General features: G+C 39.2%; 1 protein-coding gene across 2 annotated transcripts; it reads right to left on the bottom strand.

Annotated features, from left to right (window-relative positions):
• Positions 1-1,000: 1,000 nt before the first annotated feature.
• On the bottom strand, positions 1,001-20,928 carry LOC101679646 (glycine N-acyltransferase-like protein 3). 2 transcript variants are annotated; one of them, XM_045071215.1, is made up of 6 exons: positions 20,809-20,928; positions 15,814-15,919; positions 11,577-11,684; positions 10,050-10,176; positions 5,766-5,892; positions 1,001-2,539 (listed from the first exon to the last, which is right to left on the bottom strand). In XM_045071215.1, exons 2-6 carry the CDS (start codon positions 15,889-15,891, stop codon positions 2,125-2,127), a joined length of 855 nt encoding a protein of 284 aa, XP_044927150.1. In that variant the 5' UTR covers positions 15,892-15,919; positions 20,809-20,928; the 3' UTR covers positions 1,001-2,124. The 2 variants fall into 2 exon arrangements, with proteins under 2 accessions (XP_044927150.1, XP_044927151.1); XM_045071216.1 differs by lacking the exons at positions 15,814-15,919; positions 20,809-20,928 and adding an exon at positions 12,367-13,221 and having other exon boundaries at positions 1,002-2,539.
• Between the last annotated feature and the right edge of the window lie 4,271 nt (positions 20,929-25,199).

The raw sequence follows: 25,199 nt of genomic DNA, 5'->3' as shown, positions 1-25,199 counted from the left end.
TTCTAGTGAAATTTGATAGGGAAAAAATCACTTTAAAAATATGCAGCCCACTGTGGAGTAGGGGTGGAGGTGGTGAAAATCCAGAAAGCAATGAGATAAAGGGATAATCAGCCCCAAAGAGTTTCCAGCTGCTTCAGAGGCCAGTTAGCATAATGAGTAACAGTGCTGGCTTCAGAATCTGACAAAACCTGGTTCTGACCACCACGTGGCCACTTGGAGCCTGCATGAGTTTTGATGAGTCATGACATCTCCCAGCCAGAATTCCCATGATAAGATAATTCCTATCTTTCACAAGGATTAAGTTATATATATCCACTCTTCAGCACAATGATCAGCACATAGTTGAACGTTAGATAAATTAGAGGCATGTTATTATTAAGAATAAAGTAAGGCTATAATATTATTGCCATATACCAGGCAGCAATAATTATGTTGAATCAACACTAAAGATAATGAGCATCCCTGGGGCAGAACGTAGACCATATTTTCCCAAGAGCTTTATGGACTCCAATTACTTGGTGTTCTTCCCTCTGAAACCAAGCATAAGTTTCCAGGTAACCAATAGTCAGGATGACCTAAGCATATACTCACTCCCAAGGAGTCTTGTTTTTTTATTAAAATGATTCTCTCGGTCAGTGTGTTTACTTCTCTCAGAATAAACACCTAAATTTGGATCTTCATTTATCTTCATAGTTGGGATTTTATGGCCTCTGTTGGGATAAGAAAACAATATTTTCTCTATATCTGAGTCCACTTTATACAAACTAGACCAATCTGACCATTCAGTCTGTGCCTGCTTTTATTGTAAATGCAAGGACACAGTTAGTTGGTGATGCATATTTCTTCCTCTGCAATCCTTGAAAGATATATATACACAAAAGAAATTGAAACCCAAATTAAAAAAAAAAAAATACTCAGGATAAAATGCTGATGAAAATATTTATTTAATTATTTAGGCATTTAATTTCCTTTACAGAAAAGATACATGATATAGTAACCAAAAAAAAAAAAAAAAAAATTGAAATCAAAATGACAGCATACTGGCTGGATGTCTAACACTGATTGTATTATCTTAAAAAAGTCATTTATTTTCCCTGAGCCTTCAAGTTTTCATATGCAATGAATTAAAGTTTATTATCTTAGCAGAATTCTGAGTTTATACATACACATATATAAAATATGAAGCAAATGTATATATGTATTAATGCATCTATGATAGTACGTTTATGTGTGCATCTGCATACCCACATTCACACCTATTATAGCTGTGCAAGAGAAAATGTGAATGAGAAAGCAGATTATAAACAAGGAAGCTGGAATAGGTGATAGCTAAGGTCCAATCCTATGCTGACACCATCTGTTCCTAGCATTTAAAATGCCTGTATCTTCTTTCCTCCATCCATGACCACTGAGCAGTAGGTACTTTTTAGAAATGCCAATTCTCAGGCCCTACCGCAGACTTACTGAATCAGGGGCTGTGGGGAAAGAGGCTCCACAGTCTGTGTTGCAATCTGCACCCCAGGTGATTCAGAAGTGAACAAAAATGTGAGAAACACTTCACTGGAACATTCTCCAGGAAAGGCGATAGGCTTGAGTTGTAAGCAGAGGTGGAAACCAGTCATTAAAGGAGAAAAAGCAGGGTATTCTACAGAAAAGCTGGATCAGAAGTGGTAGGAAGAGTTTAGAGAGACATCGCAGCAGGCTGCGGTGTGTTATTTACGGTAGTGGGGAGCTGGTGTGGCTGTGACCACCCACAGCAGAAACCCAGGCAGCAATAAGGAAGCCGTAGGCACATGCTCCTGTGTTAAGACACTGTTCTCATGCAGTCATTTCTATAACTGGGCTGAGAACTGCTGGCTTTAGAACCTTTTTCCTGCAGTACATCCCGAAGGAAGATAATCATCCTCCTGTCAGCCGTTGCTGTCTCTGATCCCCGGTTATTTCCTGTAGAACCCTGATGCAGGAGAAGACAGGCTTCTCAGGCTGATGCTGCGTGTCTTCTCCGGGCCCTTTTCAATTCTTCTGGTTCCAGTTGGAAAATTCCCTTCGTTGCCAGCTAAGAAGTGTATGTATATTCAGGGAAAAGAAGAAAATTCTTGGAGTTCCAATGGGCTAGAGGTAAACTTAGCCAGAGAAAGCTGCAGGGGTGAGAATAAGCCTATGAAAGCGACAGGGCAAGAACTCAGCCCGGAGGTTCTTCAGGAGGCTTATGGATGCTGTGTTGTCATCTAGGACGTTGCCCTGACAGGGGAATCCCCGGCTTTGCAATTTCCTGGCCAGTGTGAGGGCCACCAGCTTGCTGTAACCTTTTCTGCGATGCTCTGGCAGGGTATAGCCATGGCACATGGTGGCAAACTGGTCTGTAAGAGACCAAGAGATCGGGTTTCCCTTATCATCCCGGACACATACACTGGGGAAGCAAGAGATGAGTTTCGTGATATACCGGAGACACTGTTCATTGCCGCCCCTAGACCAAGTCCGGTTGAGCAGATCAGCATCAGCAACACTCAGGTAAGTTAGTCGTGGGGCAGAGCCCTTTCTAGAAGGAAACAACACGAGAAGAAATGTGAATGCAGGGTCCTAGGACTACAACCAGCTACTTTTCTTCTTGCACTGATTCAAACTAAGAAACAATCCCTGTACTTAGCCAATATCAATATATTTTCAATAAATTGGAATCTATCTATCACTTCCCACTTATGAACATCTTTCAGGGTTTCATTTCCGGTAGGAGAAAATCCTCATTATATGAAACTGAAGTCTTTCCTCCTCATTTTATGCCCATATCTTTTTGCCTTCATATAGATTAGGGCATGTATTTCATTTTTCTGTAAAATAGTTCTCAGACTTATTCTTCTTAAGGCCTGAGTCTGTTGACACCTTCCCTGAAGCCTAAACAAGTCTACATTCTTGGGCCCCTAATATTTTCCTTGGTTTAAAAAAAAAAAAAAGTATTAGGGTCGAACTGTATCTTTATGCATCCATGGCCAGGAAAAAAGTATACATTGCTTAACGTTCTAGGCATGTATAGATGCTCAAAAAAATGCCAGTCTTTCTAGACCTACCCCTAAAAGGTCTGGAAAAAGGTCTAAAATCTCATGGTATTGAGATAAAGGCAAGGATAGGAATTGTTGCAATTTCTAAGAACTGAGATGGATTACTTAGTTGCAAGCCTATGGTGCTGGTTTTGCTTCTGAATTTGCTTTCATTCTTGAAATTGTTAGTATCATAAGACCATCCCCCATAACAGCTAATGTCATTCTCGCTACGATGTTTATAAATTAAAATTTGTGGTTTCTTTTTATTAGTGGTTCCACAATTACCTGTCATTCTACACATACTCTGGGCTCTGGCACTGCAACAATAATCTAACCACTAAGGAGGGTAAAAAAAGGAAAAAATAAACACCAGCAATCATGGTCTTGATAGAATTTCTTATTTTTGAAAAGAACAAAGGCTGAAAACCCTGAGGCAACAAAGCCCCAGGCAGAAATGTCACTGTAGGGGCATCTAGGTGGCTGAGTGGGTTAAGGCTCAGCTCAGGTCATGATCTCAGGGTCCAGGGATCAAGCCTGGGATCAGGGTCTCTGCTCAGTAGGGAGCCTGCTTTCCCCTCTCTTCCTGCCTCTCTGCCTACTTGTGATCTCTCTCTCGGTCAAATAAATAAATAAAATCTTCAAAAAAAAAAAAAAAGAAAGAAAGAAAAGAAAAGAAATGTCACTACAAATAAAAACATTGTTAAGGCAAATGTTTCAGGAGTAGTTAGTGACTATGACCTTATATCTGAAGGGTAGGGTATCCAAAATAATGGGTATACAAATTTGGGTACGGACTTAGGTGTAAAAGACAGTTTCTTCCTATGCAGAAGGGAGCAATTTAAAGCAAGATCTGATTTTAAAAGACCTGACGGAGGATAGAGAAGAATTTTAAATAGCATCTCAGGGATGGGACAGTAAAAGATGGGGAAACACATAGCCTGGTTTCTTCAACAAAAAGTAATGGAAGAAATAAAAAATATGAAAGGGGAACCTGTATATAAGAGACATATTAACCAATTTCAATGTATGAACTTTATTTAGGTGCTTATTCAAAATAAACTGCTAAAATATTATATTAATTTGGGAAATGTAATTACTAACTGGTTTAAGGAAATACTATTAACCAATTTTAAAACAGCACAGAGTTGATGCAGCAAGCTTGAGGCCTCTATCTTTAGGGAAGCCTGCTTGCCAGCTTGGCCCTTGGATGGCAGCTGGCAGTTTGGATTTCTGCAGGGGTCCTGCTGTTCCCAGAACTGACAGGAGTTGGCAGTTACCGTGCCTACCTGTTTGTGCAATCAGTGTGGTTTATGCGGAACACCTGCTCTCCCTCTGGGAGTCTAGAAAATTGTTATGTGCTAGGCAAAGTATGCCTCCAATAAAAAAATCCTATATGTGTTGTCACAAGTTATTGCTAGGGAAATTAAGCGTGTCCTGTATGACTCCACTGGGGAGTGTTCTGGAAAGCTTTTGCCTGGTTTTCACTGGATTTTGCCAATGCACCTTTTTCCTCTGCTGATTTTGCTTTGTAGCCTGTCTCTGCTGAGTTCTGTGGGATCTTCTAGCTAATCAATGAGCTTGTGGGTGGTCCTGGAAACCTCTGTACAGGAGTGATATTAGTATAGTGTTTTTTGTTTTTTGTTTTTTTTTTTAAGAATCTTTATCTTTTAGAAATATATGTTAAGATATTTAAGAATAATAGCATAATGTCTGGGATATTTCCTTCAAAGTAGTTTGTAGATGGGCTATGGATGAAACAAGATTAGCCATAAATTGATGAGATTTTCCTTATTATAATCTCTCACTCAGCCTTTGTATGTCCTTGAAAATTTTAATTACTGAAAAAAATAAAATGAAATAAAAATAAAGTCTAATTGCTTTATGTGACTTATAGTGCCCATTCTTCTTTAGCTTTAGTCTTGCTTTGCTCAAAAATTCCTTCAACATATTCCCTAGAATAAAATTAACATTCATTGAGGTAGGTACTTTTCAAATATCATGTTTCATTTGTTTACAAAATATGAGTAAGGAAGATATTATAGGTTAATTTCCCCCAAAAAGAAATTGATCAAGGCTCAGAAAGATTAAGCAGAAAGGGAGGTAACCAGCAAATGTCAGAGCAGGGGCTCTCCCATTAAGAAGAATGCAGGTTACACTAGCAAGTCTTCTGAAGATTGGATTCTTGAGTCAGAATTAGAAATTATTTCTTAGCTCTACAATTTACTCCTATGTATTACTTCAACTCTGTTCAAAAAGGTAATTATACAGTACTTTGTGGGGTTGTGGAAAGGGTTCAAGAGGTAATGTATTTAAAACATTCAGTGCCCCACAAATAAGAGCTCTCTATAAAATCAGTCATTTACCCACTTCCCTGAAACATGCAAAAAACACTTTTTGGCTCAAAGAGAGGTTATTTTGAATTATTTGGAGGAGGAGCATACCAAGGAATGATTTTCCTGTGAAAATACAGGACTCCTGAGTTCACTTATCACTATGCACAAAGACACGGATTTGATTTTGCAAGAAATTAGGAGCAGTCAAGCACAGCAGAAAAATAAATACACACACACAGACCCATGGACTCATGACACACAGACGTATCTAGATTCTGTGGCCTTACTCCAAGGGACCCAAATATCCCTTAATAACAGTCAGTGTTTCAGGTACTCCTCTCTGTACTTCTGTGCAGGAAATCCCGCCCCACATGCAGAAACTTGGTCTACGTACAGAGAACTGGTGTCCGGCAGAAGTGGATGAGGGAAAAATTGAACAGCCTTGAAGGAAGTTAACTTTACACCTAAATGCTTTGAGTTGGCAACAGCTTTGGAAACATCATGTAACTCACTCTGCAGCCCTGTATATGGAAAGACATAATGAAAAACGGTATTTTATCTGAAAACACAGGAAGTATTTGTCGCAGTATTTTGTACTACGCCGCCAGTTAGCCACCTCGTATCATCCTAACCCCTGTAGAGCTATATATGAATTATTGCAGCGACTCCTGGCCTGATTCTCAAACATTGTATGGGATTTCCAGATCCCCATCGTGTTGTTTCTCACAATCATGATCTTCCATGAACACTTCTGATGGGAATATCCGTTAAGAATATGGAATTGCATGCGGGACTTTCCTGACTTCTGACTTCTCAGACTAATCCTAAGCTCCTAAGGTAAGAGAAATTGTATAGCTCTCAAAGTCTACAATCTACCATTCAGCTGGAAGCATAAGAGAACTCACATTTAGTTGGCATGGCATTCTGACTTACAGAGTCTTCTAGCCTCTTGCCTAGATGCCCATTGCAGAAATATCAAGGTATAAATTTAGCGTTGGTGAGATTTATCCTAAACTTGACTCACTTGGATCCTAATCATTTATCACAGGTATACGATGTTATCTATAAATCTTCATTCAGTACTCGTATGTAAAACACTGTGCGGGGCACTGCACCAGCATGAGACCCAAGAATGGTACAGTCTCTGATAGAGCTCATCACATGGCATGTTAGCTTCTGTTTACTTAGAACAGACTTGCTCTATTTCTCCAAAATCCTATCAGCTCTATCCTTTCTAGGGTTTCCTGATTAATTGAATCCTCTGGAAATTGACTTTCCCACTTCCATCCTTATCTAAAAGCTTGTTTCCTCCTTCCAGTAAGTCACTTCCGGTTGAAGAATACATGAATACACGAATAGGAGATCATGTTGAATAGAGTCTGAAATCCGAGCACTGGCTACTTTCTCAGGGACTTAAGTCTAGAAAAACCAAGTAGTTTCTTCAAGTTAACACTATTAGAAATTACAGAAGTTGTGGCTAGAATCCCACATTATAAACCTGAATTACATCGAAGTAATTGAAGAGACTCTGAGAAAAAAATCGTTCAAGCTAATGAAGGGTATGATTGGAAGTTCAAACAAAATTTATTTTTCTTAGATTGAAGTACTTCTTTCTAAAAGTCAGACTAATATTTCTTTTAAAAAACTTTTAAAAAAATATTTAATTTATTTGAGAGAGAGAGAGAAAGAGACAGAAAGGGAGAGCACAAGCATGCAGAGGGGCAGATGGAGAGGGGGAAGCAGACTCCCTGCTGATCAGGGAGCCTGATGTGGGGCTTGATCCCAGGACTTAGAGATCATGACCTGAGCTGAAGGCAAACGCTTAACCAACTAAGCCACCCAGGTGCCCCTTGAAAAACTTTTAAAATCATAAGATGTAATAGAAAAACTGCATAAAACAAATGTATAACTGAGGCAACTGGGTGGCTCAGCCAGTTAAGCGTCCACCTTCAGCTCAAGTCATGATGTCAGGGTCCTGGGATCAAGCCCTGCATCAGGCTTTCCGCCTAGTGGGGAGCCTGCTTCTCCCTCTCCCTCTGTCTGCTGCTCTGCCTACTTGTGCACTCTCTCTGTGTGTCAAATAAAGAAATAAAATCTAAAAAAAAAAAATGTGTAACTTCAGTATTACATATTTTATCTACTACTAAAGCCATAAAAATAGAAATTCACTAACCATCTTCTATTTACCATTCTCCTAAGCACAATTCTCTCACTCTCCACTAAAAATAGCCACTATTATCATCTTTAATGACAGTCACATCCTTGTTTTAAGTTTTATTATGCAAGGGTGAGCCTTAAACACTATAGTTAGATTTTGTTCACTTTTTGTCTGGTGGATCTTTTAATCTGCAGCTTTTCTTTACATGCCTATCCCTCCTTCATATCCTTTAAATATTCTTTCCATTTATTTGTTAAAGAATCCAGTTTGCTGGGTAGAATCTCTATAGTTTGGATTTTGTGGATGATCTCTCCATGGTTTGTAGACCATGTCCTTCTGTCCCTGACACCGATTACCATTTTAACAAGTGATTTTCTCCTTGCTCACATCAGGAATCTTCACTAAAATCGTCCTACCTTTGTTCACCTCACCTCCTTAGAAAGGGAGGCATTGCTAATTGGATAAGACAGAACTCAGACCATTTATTGGATCACAGATAATGGGACCACAGTACCAGCAAGCCAGATTCTGAACTTTTAGGTTAGTGCTCACGTCAACAAGCTCTCTCATGTCCATGCTACCAGTAGTGAACAAAAGAGCCTGGCCCATCTGGATGGCTGTATACTTTTTCATACCCTGTCCTCTCATGGCCAACACAAAGAGTTTGGCTCTTCCTGTGGGTGAACCCCTATTTAACCTTGTTTATGGACAGCTCTTAGATTAAAAATGACAAAGGCATCCCCGTGTAGAGTGCACCATTGCTCTGAACACCTGGCATTGAAGTAGCTCTGTTGCCTAATATTTTTTAAATATTTTATTTATTATTTGAGAGAGAGAGAGCATAAGCAGGGGGAGTAACAGAGGGAGAGGGAGAAGCAGACTTCCTGCTAGGAGGAAACCTGATGTGGGGCTTGATCCCAGGACCCCGGGATATTGACCTGAGCTGAAGGCAGCGGCTTAGCTGACTGAGCCACCCAGGCATCCCTCCATTGCCTAATTTTTGTAGGCTTTCCAGGCAGCCCCACCAGTAACTCTGGGGTGCAAGATGAAAGACCGGCCTTTTCTGTGGTAGTAGTTGGCTTTTGGAGTCATTCATGATTTGGGGATGTTATGGGAATAGCCCTTAGGTGCTTTGGTTAAAATGAATAAAGATACCGATGACTTCTTAAGAGCTATTCTGTATTCCAAGGAAATTATAGTTCCTTTATATAGCAAAGCCTATAGGTGAGAGGCCATATCAGGAGCCAAAGACAATGCCTACACTGGTTACATGCTAAATGAGGGGGCTTTACCATTATTTTAGGTGCTATTAACTCTCATCTGTCCCCACCTAACTTCAGGGTGGATGATGTATCAATGTAAAGACTGACTCATGACTAACAGCTCCACCTGCTAGGGGAAAAAAAAAAAATTACTGGCAATTACAAGGATGTTCTCATCCTAATAGTGGCTTTAGGTGCTTTGAGGAGAGTGGGTCCTCTGGTACCACAGACTGTCCAATCATTGCCATGATTTTTCATACCAAGTAAGAGATCTACTTATTTCCACACTCGAGTAATAATGGCAAGAAAATTTTGTTAGTTTGGCTATGTGAGTGGTAGAACCCTGTCTCACGTCTCACGTCTCACCAGTGTAACTGGGATAAATTTGTAAAAGTCAGAGACCATTCAGAACTTCCACTATAACACTTTTGTGAGCATTTCCAAAGGGATGTTATAAAACACCCCAAGACTTTAGAAAATGATATGCCTTGGTCATTCTTTGCAAGTAGACAAGAGCTTCTTCCTTGTGAGAGGGCTTCAGCTGTTTGCTGCTGAAAAATATTACCAGACGGGGACCCTACCTTCCTGTCCAATGATGAAGGAACTCACTTTCAATGCAACAGTTAAAAACAAGAACTTCATTGACTGTATCATCTCCCCAGTCATCACGAGAAGTTGGAAAAGTAAGCCACTGAAGCTGAAATTGTCCATGCACAGTATTAGAAACTCTTAATGTAGATCAGTCTTGGCCAAAAGTTCTTCCATTAGCATCGATAACCATGCAATTATCTCCTTGAATCTCAGATATACACTTATCTTACTAAATCATGTCAGGATATCTGATGCAAATCAGTTAATAATCTCTTTCCAATCAGCTGCTTCAGAAAGAAGGGAAGACTTACCTATTGGCTTACACTGAAGTTAGAGTCACTTTAAAAGACTGGAACAGGAAATGATTATGAGGAATAAAGAAAAATATGCTGTTAAATTACAGTAACAGTGGGGGGAAAATGTCACTTGAAAGCAGCCGAATTTAAACGGTGCCTACTTACCCCAATGGCCAAGCCTCTTTAGGAGTAAAACAAGTGTTCTTACAAAACTGTAGTATAAAAATTGTAACTATATAAAATGTATATCTTTGAATTTGTGCACTTAAGTATATATATTATCATATATGTGAAAGAGATATCATATCTATCTGATGTATATGACAAAAATGAAAAAAAGAAGACTGCCTAGTGTCTGTGCTTGATCTCACCTTGTATTTGAAGAACTTGATCCCAGTTGATAACATCGTGTTCTTCCAACAGGTGTTGGTAAGCCCTGACATCCTTGTAGAACACAGCGTAGGCATTAGAATAATGGTCCAGGTTATCTGTCTCAGCCTGGGACAGAAGACATAATTGTAAAAACATAAATATGTCCTCTAGGTATCTCAAATACTAGATAAATTAGGTACATTGGCAGCATATACTTAGATCATTCCCACTGCCAAAATCAGCCACCTGTAAACCACGGCTAGATAGGAATGTGGCTAATACACTCTGGTGAGGGAAGCAACAGATATTTTGCTTAGTATACTTTTGCTTGATTATTCATCTGGTATTTGGAAAGTTTTAAGATGTTTATTCCATCTCTTTCTAGGATTTTATTTATTTATAAAAGTGGAAAGGGGTTGCCTACGTGGCTCAGCCATGAAGCGTCTGCCTTTGGTTCAGGTCATGATCCCAGAGTCCTGTGATTGAGCCCCACATTGGGCTCCCTGGTCAACAGGAAGCCTGCTTCTCCCTCTCCCACACCCTGCCGCCGGCCCACTTGTTTCCCTCTCTTGCTGTGTCTCTCTCTGTCAAATAAGTAAATAAAATCTTTAAAGATTTTATTTATTTATTTATTTATTTGTCAGAGAGAGAGAGAGAGGGCACGTGCGCACAGGCAGGCAGAGTGGTAGCAGAGGCAGAGGGAGAAGAGGGCTCCCTGCTGAGCAAGGAGCCCAATGGGGGACTGGATCCCAGGATGCTGGGATCATGACCTGAGTCAAAGGCAGCCGCTTAACCAACTGAGCCACCCAGGTGTCCCAGTAAATAAAATCTTAAAAAAAAAAAAAATGGAAAGGGTATAATTTAATGGAGCCACCTACAAGATTTAAACAGAACTCTCAGAACTTTCCTAATGTGGTCAGGGCAACACATTTGATGACATGAGCTCTTTGTCCTTGCAAAATGGGGCAGATGTCATCTTTTTCAGTCTCCCTATGTATTTACCCACATTACCGAAGTTGTTGGTCACAGGAAAACATCAAACCAGAGGAAAAACAAGTATGCATAAGTACGTATGCTTCATGGTTCTAGATATTGTGAAACACTAAAGAAACACTTTATTAAACACATTTAAGCTAGCAGTTTTCCATGTCTGCAACTCCAAAGCCAGTCAAATTAGAAGCTAATAGTGAGGGGCACCTGGGTGGCTCAGCGGTTAAACCTCTGCCTTAAGCTCAGGTCAAGATATCAGGGTCCTGGGATCCTGATCTATGTTGGGCTCCCTGCTCAGTGGGGAGTCTGCTTCTCCCTCTGCCCCTCCCTCCTTGTGCTCTCGCTCATGCAAATAAATAAAATCTTTTAAAAAAACTAATGGTGAAATATGTACCTTTTAAGCTAATATATATGACTGTAATGGTTATAATATTCCCTTTACCCAATCTTTTCTTTCCAGTTGATGCCAACTCTTGGGTTTTCAGGGGGTGTTTTGTTTGGTTTTGTTTTGTTTCTCTGTCCTTTCCAATCTGTACCTCTTTCTGTCGCCGGGTGATAACAGCTTTGAAGTCTGGCCACGAATCCACCACCACCTCCTTCTGAAAGGGATTCCCACGATTCATGTTCATCACTGCTCCATAAACCTGAGCCAGAGAACCCAGAAAGACAAGCCAGTCATATTACTAACTCTTTCAGTTGCATATTACTGTTTTCTCTTCGTCTTGTACTATATAGTTATGGCCATGAGAAGGGAAATTTTTTTTATATGCACTTCTATACAACATGCACATGTACAAACTTTTCTCTTGTTATTTCATTATTGTACATGAAAACTGGTAAAAACAAAACAAAACAAAACAACAACAACAAAAAAACTAGGAAAATCTATGAAAACTCTCCCCAAACTTTGGTTTTTACTGTAGAGCAATGAGAGATACAACAGTCTGACTAGATGGCACATGGGTCAATAATAAATACTTACAGAAGGAATCAGAATCTGATGTATGGATGTAGGGCTCATAATATCTTTTACAATTCCACAGATAATTTTGATGTTCAGCTTATTTTGAAGCTTATTATGCTCTCCAAAAATAACCTGCTTAATGTAACTACTCCTTCAATCCAGAGTTACAATTAAACATCACTGAGGGTAACTCCCCTCCCCAAAAAAGCTCCCTGCCTTTCAGATTTGATGGAGGAAGGCTCTCTAAGCATTCCCTGACCTGAGGGTCATGACTATGTCTTATTCATTGCTGTATACATGGAGTCTGACATAGTGGATCAACAGGTTGTTGACTAAACAATACTGAGTATTAGAATTCTTACCTGTGCTCTTTCATATTTCTTTTCTCCACTTAGAATCAAAGATGACTGCCCTATAAAGCAACCTCCATATGCCAGGGGTGCTTATAGAGAAGAAGTTGTGTTGGTAACAACAAGAGTGAGTTACAGGCTAGTGTTCTTGGCAGCACTTTCATCATAGACAGAAACTGAAAACAATCGCAGTGTCCATCAGCAGTGGGAAAAAATGAATAAATTGTAGCATATTCATAGTATAAATTACAAAACAGAAACTTAATGGTGAAGGAAAGAAGGTAGATGCAAAAAGATATACTATGTGATTCAATTTACATTATATTCAGAAGTGACAAAACTACATTATGGTTTTAGAAGTCAGGATGCTGGTTACTTAGGGAGATCTGGGAAAGAGAATGTTTGGAAAAGAGCACTGGGGGGCTGGGGAGAAATTGTTTCTGAAGTAATGTTCTTTCTTGATTGGAGCATAAATTATATAAGTATTTGCTCTATGAAAATTCATTGATCCACATAATTATGTTATATGCATCTTCTAGTATGTGTTATACTTCAGGGAAAACCAATTTAAATTATAGCGACATTAGAATCTACATTTTACTTCTTTTATCACATCATGATTCAAATCATGCTCCTCAATACCTAGAACATTATTCAACTCTCTTTTCTCTTTCCCAATCTGGGACCTCACTCAAATCTTCTTATAGAATGTATCTTTCCTAATTTGGTCTGGCTAATACTAACATGTGACATGGATCACACTTAATGAAAATCCAAGAACTAAATTAACTTGGAAAGGTCATGCTTGCTCTGTTTAATTATTAAATTTTGGGGATGCCGATCTTATATATACATCGTCATAAATTTATTAGAGTGTTTTTTCCCATGAAGAAACCATACATCATTATTAAAAAATTGAGCTTAAATATGATTGCAATGTTAAGGTTAAAAGGAAAAAAAAATTCTGATATTCAGATTGTGAAAGGAAAAGCAATGACTTGTTTGTAAGAGTTTTGCAACCGACTGAAAGAGTTGGCATTGGTTGAAGACAATGAAACAAATTCTTTAACACCTATTTATTCAAAGGGTGCATGTTGAGAGGAGAGGGGAAGTAGCTAGGGGAAGTAAGGATGCCGGAAGAATGAGCAGCTGGAATTTGTGAAGGAAATGTAGAGGGATATTTAATCACAGAAATACTAAGATGAGGTAGGAGGGGGGATGGGTGAAATAGGTGATGGGGGTTAAGAAGGAGTTCACTTGTTGTAATGAGCACTGGGTCACGTATGGAAGCATCGAATCACTAAATTGTACACCTGAAACTAATATTATACTATATGTTAACTAACTGGAACTTAAATAAAAACTTTAAAAAAAACAGATTATAAAATACATAGCCATAGCCTCCAAAAAAATGGAGGAAGCATGGAACAACAAAACAATTGTTTCTTTATCATTTTGATTCTCAAAAGGGCATAGCGTAACTGAAGAGGTATTTTGAAATTATGGTCAGAGAACCCGAGACAAACGCTATATAACAATCCAATAACTGAAGAAAGATAAAAAGATTCAAAGGTAAAGAGACTGTGTACAGAAAATGAGAAATCGGGAGTGTCAAGCTAAGCAGCTATTAATGAGAAGATGATATGAGGAAGGCAATGACTTGTGCCTATGTGTTTCATTTCTTTAACTCTTAGTTCAAGTGGTGTTATGAGAAGCATTAAAAAAAAAACCAACAATGAAAAAAAAAACAGAAAACCACAACTATGCAGTTTGGAATCTGAAAGCTTGGATTTAAATCTGAACTCTATCACTTAGATAAAGGGAAGGGATTTAGTAATATTATCTTTAAAAGTATAATGTAATTACCTGCTTATTCAGTTATTAATATTACAGAGGAATTAATAGGTTTTATAAAGTTCAAAGGAGACAGCATAAAAGGTATGTTAAAAAAAAATGATACCTACTATTCTGATCAACTCAACTAATCTGAATTCAGAGGTCCTTGAAAATAAGATTTGAACAGGTGAGGGTTAATGAGCAATTACTTCATAACACTGCTAGCGACCAACCAACAACAGTTTATTTAGAATTATATGGGCAAAGCCCCATGCCAAGCAGTATGCAAGGAATCAAAAAAAAAAAAAAAACAGAAAAGGGAAAAATCAACATCCTCACCTGGGTATCTGGTAGTTAAGCTGCTAGAGGAGAAGCAATAGCTATGAAATCAAAAGAACCAGGATTCAACTGATTTTTTACTTTCTTCAGCCTTTTTTAGATTCTTATTCATTTCTAAAATGGGTTAATAAACATCTTACAAAGTTGTTGGAAGGATAAAATAAATTGAAATCATTTGTATGCCAAAGTACTATCCACATACTATTTATAAGGTAAGAGCCCATCATTTGTCTTGATGATTGTATGATCTTAGATGACCCTATGAAGATCACCAAAACCTTTGTATTTCTCTTTAGCAAGAGTAGGTCAAACATTCAATATGGGACATTTTGAGTCGGACTGTCCATTTGGTACTCTTTTAGCCATATGCTCCCAAATCACTTAGATTTTCCCTACCACACATAGTTTAAGCATGACCCGTAAGGCAAGAGGACTATATTTAATCACCCCAGTACAGTGCTCTAGATAACTTTTGTTAAAATTTAGTATAAAAAAGGATTATCGAGGGTGTGTGCGCAATACACAGGACTCTGGTTTCTGTCTTTAGAAATTATGATTCATTATATCTCTTCTGGGTTATTAGCAGCCATCACATTTGCAGTCAAATGCTCTTACCACTGAGGTATACCCCTTGCCACTTACATTTGAAAATCCATATTGTAGGGCTATCTCCTTGCTCAAGAATTGCAGCCCTCAAAGACAATGTTTTTGCACTTTGAATTTTTTTTCTTCAAATGCTTAAAATATTTTAAATCTCATATTTATTTGTAATCTGTGATTAATGTCTTCTTCCATAGTAGCTCTGAGTTATCTGCAGGCCCTCACGGACTTTGGGAAGACTTCAACAGAGGCTTTAAGACCAACAAAGCCATTAAAAAATAAATAAATAAAAATGTTGAAATAGTCATAAAAACTTTATGACTCCTGGACCTAGCTCCATCGTGAACCTAGGTTATGTTCTTATGAACAATGCTACTTAATCCATATTCTTCTGCCATTAAGAAAAGTTTGAAACTTGAGTTTACCTAGAAATAGTCTAGTGCAGCACCACCTAAATTTTCCTAGAGGTCATCTAGAGTGACTGTCAAAAAAATAATTATCACAGCCATATCTATGCTGCATGGAATCAGTCTCTAGCAGGAGACAATTGGGAAACCATCTGTTCAATAGGTTTAAAAGGAAAGTCCTGACATGAGAAAAACTGGGGAAACAGTCACAAGTCGGACCTTATTTCACAATAAATAAAATAAAGAAATAAAAAGAGGGCTCTTAAGTGTAGAATACCTTGAGTGATTCAGGGAAGTAACTCTTCAACATTTTTTCCAGGATCAGCAATTTGGTAGAACAGCTGAGCACCAGCATCTTCTCCAGAACTCTAGCAATTCCACACCTAATGAGAACGCAGAAGGGATGTGTTTAGTTTTTGCTTGTTAACATTTGAATCTCCCTAGAAATATCCTTGAAGTCCTGTTCTCACTGGGTGCAATTCCGAATGCCATTGCTCCCTCTGATGAGGGAAGATGAGAGGCACTGGGGTGGGAAAAGCAGAGAGCACGTGGAAGTAGAGAATGTTAATGACCTAATCTGGGAAAGAGGTGAGTATCCATGCTGGGTTAAGTCTTCCTATGATACACACTCACTGTACGCTCAACTCTTCCTGTGAGACACAGAAACAGTTGTAATTTCACATCTGTTCATGTGTTCCTTGAGTCTGTCTCAAGTCGACTGGGAGGTATAAGAAGGAAAGGCCCCATGTCTGCTTTGTGCTCTATTGTAGTCCATCACCTACAGGACTGGCACAGAGGAAAAGGGCATTCTAAGTGCTTGCTGAATGGTTAAGAGGAAGCTCAGAGTAAGAGTCTTAGGGTAAGCAGGGAAACTTCTTTTTACAGTGTGGGGCAAAGGTGGAAGATGTGAGTGGGTCAGGCATCAGGTGCTTACGGGGAACAACTTGCAGAGAAACACCTAGGTTGAAGATAAAGAACCAGATGGGAACAAAAGCTGAGACTCAGTTTAGTTAGACAAAATTAAGGAACAAAAAAGAACTTAATATAATGCATGCTATTCAGCCATTCAGAGGCAGTTATTTTTTTCTAGATTTGGGGACTTCCTATTCCCTGCTTTTTGTTCCTAAGAAACTTTTCCTCCCCCAACATTCCAATCAGGTCTTGACTGAATTAAACAAACTTTTTTTTCTCTATATTCAGGCACTAGAGTTTATCCACTTACTCTCAACAAACAGACACTAGGATAGCAAAAATTTCTCAGCTAGACATGAGAACCTGGTGTTTCTGAGACTGCAGTGAATTCTTCCCTGTTCAGCACATTCCCCAGATAGAGGATGTTACTACTTGATTTCAATATGTGGCAGCTCTTTGTGACTATAAGATACTCAAGTGTTTGATTATGATTTAAAATCCACCATGCAACTCCATCATATGGTTTACATGAGTCTGAACTTCGACGAAGCATATCTCCTGTGACCAAGTCCTATGGCTGCAGTCTGCTGAGTGGGATACCTGAGGTGTTTGTAATTCTCTCCAGGACTCCGAAAAGATACTAGGGGCAGCACCAGAAAATCAGCTTCCTGGACCCTAGTACTCACAGTCTGGGCTGATAGGAGAAGCTTTGCAAAGATCGAGCTTCCAGGGTTCAGGTTGAGCAAAGGAAGGAGAGATGTAGGCATCATCTTTTCACACTTGTATCTGCTTGACATTTCACTCCCTCATGCTATCTCTAAATAAAATATTAATGTCTTAGCAGATCCTCATGTTAAGTACATTCATTTATTCTAATTCAGTATTTGAGAAAATAAGATAAAATTATTTCATAGAGAAACTGGTTATGTATCTCTTATTACATTTGATGCCTAGAGATGTTTTTATGTCTTGATACATAGCAAAGTAGCTAGCACAAATGGTAGGAATTCTAAGAACTTGTTGGCAATTTGCTTTATTGCCTGATTTGTTCCTGAAACCACTTATAAGTATAGGTAAAATATATGATGAAAAATTAAGTTTAAATTAAAATTCAGGCAAGGGAAAAACAGAGGTGTAAACATAATATGGGGTCAAGAGTGAGGCCAGCAGATAAAGCATATGGACTATAGTTCTACATACAGAGTTGATCCTTTTTATTTGTGGATTCCATATTTGTGAATTCACCTACTTGCTAAGATTCACCTGGAACCCTTCAAATCCATAGTGATGGTGTTTTTGCAGTCATTTATGGACATATTTGAGTCTCCAAAGCCAATATTCTCAGCGGATGCTGCAGAATCTTACCTCTCTTTCCACCTTTTATATTCTAAACAAGCCCTTTATACGATGTATTTGTGCCACATTCTATTGTGATGTTCACATTCTGCTGGCAATTTCACTGTTTAAAATGGGCCCGAGGGGCACCTGGGTGTCTCAGTCATTAACCATATGCCTTCAGCTCGGGTCATGATCCCAGAATCCTGAGATGGAGCCCTGCATCAGGCTCCCTTTTCTGTGGGAAGCCTGCTTTTCCCTCTCCCGCTCCCCCTGCTTGTGTTCACCTTTCTCATTCTCTCTCTCTCTCTCTCTGTCAAACAAGTAAAGAAAATCTTAAAAAAAAAAAAAAAAAAAGTTGTCCTGGGCTACCTGGGTGGCTCAGTGGGTTAGGCCTCTGCCTTCAGCTCAGGTCATGATCTCAGGGTCCTGGGATCGAGTCCCACATCCGGCTCTCTGCTAGGGAGGGAGCCTGCTTTCTCCTCCCTCTCTCTCTCTCTCTCTCTCTCTCTCTCTCTCTGCTTGGCTCTCTGCCTACTTGTGATCTCTGTCAAATAAATAAAATCTTAAAAAATAAATAAATAAAAATTTGTCCCAAGCATAGTACTTAAGTGCTGTCTAGTGTTCCTATGGTAAAAAGACTGTGATGGGTCTTACCGAGAAGATACATACATGTGTTACACAAACTTCCTTCAATTATGGGTTATAATGCTCTTGACTGGGAGTTCAATGATAATAAAAAAATCAACAATTGGTAAATAATATGTCTTTAAACAGAAATACACATAAAAAAGGTTTATGTGCTGGGATGCATGGGTGGCTCTGCAGATTAAGTAGCTGCCTTTGGCTCAGCTCATGACCTCAGGGCCTGGGATCAAGACCCACATCGAGTTCCCTGCTCAGCGGGGAATCTGCTTCTCCCTCTGCATCCATCCTTCCCCTGAGTCTGTGTGTGCTCTCTCTCTCAACGAAATTAATAAAATCTTTAAAGTTTTTTTTTTTTTTAAAGATTTTATTTATTTATTTGACAGACGAGATCACAAGTAGGCAGAGAGGCAGGCAGAGAGAGAGAAAGCAGGAAGCAGGCTCCTTGCCAAGCAGAGAGCCCGATGTGGGGCTCGATCCCAGGACCCTGGGATCATGACCTGAGCCGAAGGCAGAGGCTTTAACCCACTGAGCCACCCAGGCGCCCCAATTAATAAAATCTTTAAAAGTAAATTTTAAAAAAAGAAAGGTATTGTGTTGGTCTTCTGATAAAAACATTGTGACCAGAGGCTTGCAGGAACCTAATCTTACATTTTCCCTACAGATGGTAATCCCTGTGACCTTGCTGAACAAAACCACCACCAACAATGAGAAGCAGGGGATTTGCAGCAGGTGAGAGCACATTTTGTACTGTAAGCTTCCTGGCAGCCAACATAAGAGAAACAAACATGATTAGTTACGCGATTCAGTTTGTCCATAAAATTATTCTCACACTCTTGGGGCACCCAGGTGGCTCTGAGAGTTGGGCGTCAGCTCTTGATTTTGGCTCAGGTCATGATCTCAGGGTCCTGGGATCCAGCCCCACGTCAGGCTCTGTGCTCCGGGGGAATCTGTTTGAGGACTTCTCTCCCTCTCTCTCTGCCTCTGCCCCTGTTCATACTCTCTCGCTCACTCTCATTCTCTCTCTCTAAAATAAATAAATCTTTAAAAACATTATTCTTATGCTCTTTATCATAGCATTTGCTTGACTTTTCACTTGTATTATCTCTAAATAAAATTCTCTAACCTCTAAGCAACCAAAACCCTCCTTGATCTGGCTTCAATATACCTTTCTATTCACCAATTGTGCTGGGTGACAAATATTGGTGACATAAAAATCAGAGAGACATTTCTCCCATGGGTTCACAGAGGGAAGACACTATAATTAATGAACACCAGTGGACAATGTTCTTTCAGTAAACAGTGATGAATTTCCTGAGGACCTTTCTCTTTTGAAATACAAAGATAGCTTTAGGGCACAGAGCAGAATGAAGAAATTCTCATGGATGCAGAAAATATATTTTACAGATTTTTGACTTATATGAGAAAATCATAATGACAACCATTAATTCTGAGAGCTACAAGATCAGAGAATCATAATCTCACCAATAAATTATAAATGCCCCATAATTCACTTGTGTTCTAGAATTAGAAGGTAAAACTTTATAATTCCTCTGGCTGAACTGTTAGCAAAAACAGACCCACTAACTGCAATTTTTGTCAAGGAATGTAATTAATTATAGTCATTCAAGATTTTTGTTTTTGTTTTTGTTTTTTAAAGATTTTATTTATTTATTTGACAGAGATCAGAAGTAGGCAGAGAAGCAGGCAGAGAGAGAGGAGGAAGCAGGCTCCCTGCTGAGCAGAGAGCCCGATGCGGGGCTCCATCCCAGAACCCTGGGATCATGACCTGAGCCGAAGGCAGAGGTTTTAACCCACTGAGCCACCCAGGCGCCCCAGTCATTCAAGTTTTAAGAGTCCAAGATTCATTGGGGCACTGAAGTGTTCATCATCACACAACAAGCACTTAAAATATGTTATGAACATTAGTCAATGAAAGCGTTAACACTGGCCTGAAAGACCTTCTTATAAATAAATAAAATATAAGGTCTTGCTTTTTAAGGTAACATAGCACTTACAGTACAATGGGGGACTTCTGTAAATGAGACAGAGAATTTTTTTTAAAGCTCTTGTGATCTGATGGTTGTAATTGTTTTTCAGATGATGGGCTTTCCATTCAGAGATGCCTCTCTTATCTGTTTCTCTAGTTGTGCCCCATCAGTGCAAATGATGTTATATTTTGTAATGCTTATTTTCCCCAAATTATGATTTGAAATAGAAAAACAAAAACAAAAAGCAAACATCTTTCCTCATAAACCTAATTATGATTTACCCTTCCTGTATAATGCTGAAATTCATCTCTCCTCCCTATTTCTCCCATTTCTTCTTGCAAGTTTAATTAATGATTTGAAATTTATTATTTTAAGGAAGGAATGCTTACCTGGTGTTGAGAGTTCAGTTTCTATCAGGTCAGTGGTTCCTTCTTCATAAATGGTGAGTTTACTCGTCAAGCCTACTTCCCTAATTAGTCCTTAGTGGAAAGAGAAGGGAGAGAAAAACAAAAAAGTGCCCACACCTGTTAATAGGGAGGAGTTTATGGTGTCAGGTGAAAAGCCTCATGCATACAGCATGAGTATTTTCACCCCACCCCTTCCTTTCTCTCAGATTTAGCTTACAGTGTAAAAAACAGTGAATACTAATCTTGATTTAAAGATGGACATTTTCTAGATCCCAAACCCACCATCTGCTAAGATCTCATGAAAAAATAATAAGTGAAGAGACCCAGATGAATAGGGTACCATAGAAAATGACAAAGAGGTATTGCCCTCTTATATATTTTCACCTATATTTTAAAGATTTTATTTATTTACTTGAAAGAGAGGGCAAGACACAGGGAAAGTGCATGAGCATAGGGCAGAGGCAGAGGCAAAGGGAGAAGCAGACTTCCCACTGAACAGGGAGCTGGACCTGGGACTTGATCCCAGGACCCTGAGATCATACCTGAGCCAAAGGCAGACGCTTAACAGACTGAGTCACCTAGGTGCCCCTATATTTTCGTCTATTTTGAAGAAATGATTTTTCTACCCTAAGGGATAATCTCTAAAGCATATACTTGTGGAATTGACAGCATTTCTGATAATTTTAATTCTCTTTCCCTAATCTTTTAAATGAAAAGATTTTACTTGTTTCCTCAGATGGTTGCAATTTCAAGTGACATGTAAATATTTGCATGGGCATCTTGGCCCACAATGCAATACCTGAGCTTTGGGATAATAACAGTGTGAATATTTCAGTGGCATGTGTAGAGTGCTTCAATTTGAATGTGGTTGTATGGGAGGATACTACTGTTTATCATCTTTATGTCTCGTAAAGTGAATATCCAATAAGGGGGAAAGTCAGGGCATACTTTTTTTCTTTAATATTTATTATATTTATTTGTCAGACAGAGAGAGAGAGAGAACAAGCAGGGGGAGTAGCAGGCAGAGGGAGAAACATGTTTCTCACTGAGCAGGGATCCTGAGAAGGGATCCCACGTCCCTGGGATCATGACCTGAGCCAAAAGCAGGCACTTAACTAACAGAGACACCCAGGTGTCCTTTTCCTTTTTCTTTTTCTTTTACTTTTTTTTTTTTTTTTAAGATTTTTTCATTTCTTTTGAGAGAGAGAGAGAGAATGGGGGGGAAGGGCAGAGGGAGAGGAGTGGGAGAGAATCTCAAGCAGACACCCTGCTGAATGGGGAGCCCCAAGCTGGGATTGAACTCATGACCCTGAAATTGTGACCTGAGTTGAAATCAACAGTTGGATGCTTCATCATGTGAGTCACCCAAGTGTCCCTGGGAAATTCTGTACTTGAAGATGCTTATAAAGTAACACAATGGATAGATAGCTGGTAGCTTAACGTGGCTAGAGAAATTGTATTAGATGACAATTACTGGATGGGAAAGGCAGACTGCCTTTTTTGATCTGGGTATATTGATTACTTTTTTAAAAAATATTTATTTATTTGGGGGGGGGTGAGGGGAGGGGTAGTAGAAAGAGAGAATCTTGAAGCAAACTCTCTGCTGGGCACCGAGCCCTAGGTGAGGTTTAGTAGCAAAGAAATATAGTTAGTGCCAGCAACTCTTAAGAAATGCTAGTTGGAATACAAAAAAAAAAAAAAAAAAAAAAGAAATGCCTTACTTACTTTTTACATGACAAAAATACAATGGGAAATCTGAACTTTTCTATGCTCTTGCTTTCCTTCTTTCTTCTCCTCTCCTCAAAGCTGAGTGTTTGTTGACAATGAATGAAACATGAGAGGATTTAGAAGACTTGTGTTTCGAAACGAAGCCAACCTAAATGACTTACATACTAAGTTTGACAGGCGCACCTGCATTTAGTTTGGGTAGAGAATGTCAGGAAATTCTATCCAACCAAATAAAGGAAGTTATATCCCTTAATTTTAGGTTCCAGTTCAGGTGTCTAATATTTAAGCAAAACCTGTTTTTTAAACATAACAGTTGTTTCTAAACAACTTAAAGTTGGGGAAAATGGAAGGGTTCCTAAAAAATGAGAATTTTGAACAACTGACAGTGTATGAAGCTCTGCTACATATCTGTACACGATACCCATTTGTCTCCCAAATCACAATTTACCTTCCTTCTCTGACACTGTGTATTTATATTGTATGTCTTCCATCCCAAAATATGTGTGTTTTACACATGAAAGCCTGTGACAAGTGTTGTGGAGAGGAGATGTACTGTTGTCATGACTTGTGCGTGTGAGAGCTTAGGCAAATGAAGATGCTACAAAGGAGGACCACCATTTGAATGACTGGGATCACGTGCAGTTGAATTTTAGTTGTATCTGGGTCTGTAGTTAACTCTTAAATTCTTCACAAAGGGCACACCGAAATTTAGCCTTTAAATAAAATATCATGTACGTTTTGGATTGCCTGCTCTCTGCCAGAAGATACCGTAGATCCATCAAAATCATATCACATACCTTTAAAAGCTGTAAGAGGGTTATTTGACCAGTCTGTGCATGGTGAAAAATATCACTCAGCAAAAGTGGTGAGTTAGAATCCCAGCTGAACAGTCACTGTTGAGTGGATGTTCCGAGAGAAACAACAGACTTTAATCTAACTTCTCCCTCCCCAATGAAAGCCATAATAAACATCATGATTAATGATAAAAAAATTAGTGAGTTGGGGCTCTATTCATCACTCTAAAAACAAGAAGTTCTAAGTTTCCAAGTGAGGGGTTTTATGGAGATTTTGTATTCTCTTTTAGTGGCTTTGCCTGGCATATAGCGGGTCCAAAGGACACAAACATATTTTCTTCAAATTCTGCGCTACAGGTTTCCTTTCTTGAAGACTTTTCTTCTAAAACCCACTAATGTTCTCCTCAACTATTATTTCCTAAGAGGATATTGTTTTTGACTCTTTTACTAAGCTCCCCAGGGTTCCACATGAAAATGTGGTCTCCCTCACTGTGATTCAGTGCAAATTCATTGCACTGAATTTGTTTAGCTAAAGCTGAGGTTTTGGTCATTTCTGCCTGGAGGGTATCAACAGAATTGTGGTATCTTCTACCCTAACTGACAAGATACTCTAGGCTAGAAAGAAAATAATTAGAAATTGCAGATATTTTATTTTACAAGCAAATAAAAGCAAAACAGACAAAATACTATAGTGACTAGAAAAGATTTTTAATATACTTAAGTTGTAATTTATTCACATGTATATACTTACTATCGTTTCAGAATTTCTTCTCCTTTAATGCCCATGGTTCTTGGGCATGCCGCTTCAAAGAAAGAAGAGGCAGGCCAGACGAGGAATGGTGGGCAGCAAAGAAGAGTTTATTGAGCGATAGTACAAAACTCCCAGAGAGGGAGGGGACCTTCAAGGGGACTCACCTTGGAGTTTCTAAACCCAGGGGGTTTTAAGAGCTCTTTCCCAGAAATATCTTAAGCAACCAGGGTGTCCTCAGGTGTACTACATCAGGGCTTTGGTCATTATGTGCTGATGGTCTTTTGGGGCTGATGTGGGGATTTATGCCTTAAGTGCCCCAGCTTGTGATAGTGACAAATGCTTTGTGGTTAAATGTTTCATTTTAAGATGTTTTACAGAAGTTATTTCTGAAAAGGCTGCAAAATAAAATGCTAGTGTAGTCTTGTCTAAGGTGCAAAACAGGATATTAGCACTGTTTTGTCTTAGCTGCCCTGATTACATGTTTTGTTGCTGGGGACCTTGGCCCAGACTACTTAACTGTCCAACTAACTCCTAACATGCTCCCATCTGAAGAAGTGACACTAACTGCCATCAGGGAAAGGGAGCAATGACCCATATAACTGTTTCGTGATGGTCCAGGGTGCTGTTTAAAAACAGCAGCCAGGGTTCCATCCCCAGAGATCTGTCTAAGGGTTCCCGGTAGAAATTGGTTGGTTTTTATTTGCATGACTGGACCCTCCAGTAGTGGCTGGTATCATAGGAGGCAGCTGTCTGAGCCATTGGTTGACAGGAGACCTTGAATATTATGGGGGTTGTGTATGGTAAGATCCTGTTCCAAAGTCAGTTTGGTAGCCTCTGGTGTCTGCCACTATTGCCTGGATTAGGACACCCAATGCCATTCCTTTTCTTTTTGTCACATATGTGTTTTTAGCCCTCTCAGAAAGAAGACTTAAAGCTGTGGCACTGAGCAAGGCCCCTCTGAGGCTTTTAAAAGCTTTTTCTGACTTGAGTTCACATTAATAGGAGGGAAATGGTGGGTTTTCATCAACTGATAAAGAGGGTGTGTTATTTCTCCATACCCTGGTATCCACAAGTGACAGCACCCAGTTATGCCCCCAAAC

This window comes from Mustela putorius, unplaced genomic scaffold, assembly GCF_011764305.1.
Source record: "Mustela putorius furo isolate JIRA1106 unplaced genomic scaffold, ASM1176430v1.1 tig00003983_pilon_pilon_pilon, whole genome shotgun sequence".
Classification (NCBI taxonomy): Eukaryota; Metazoa; Chordata; class Mammalia; order Carnivora; family Mustelidae; genus Mustela; species Mustela putorius.
Note: the sequence above shows the minus strand (reverse complement) of the source record. Positions and strands in the feature narration are given on the sequence as shown.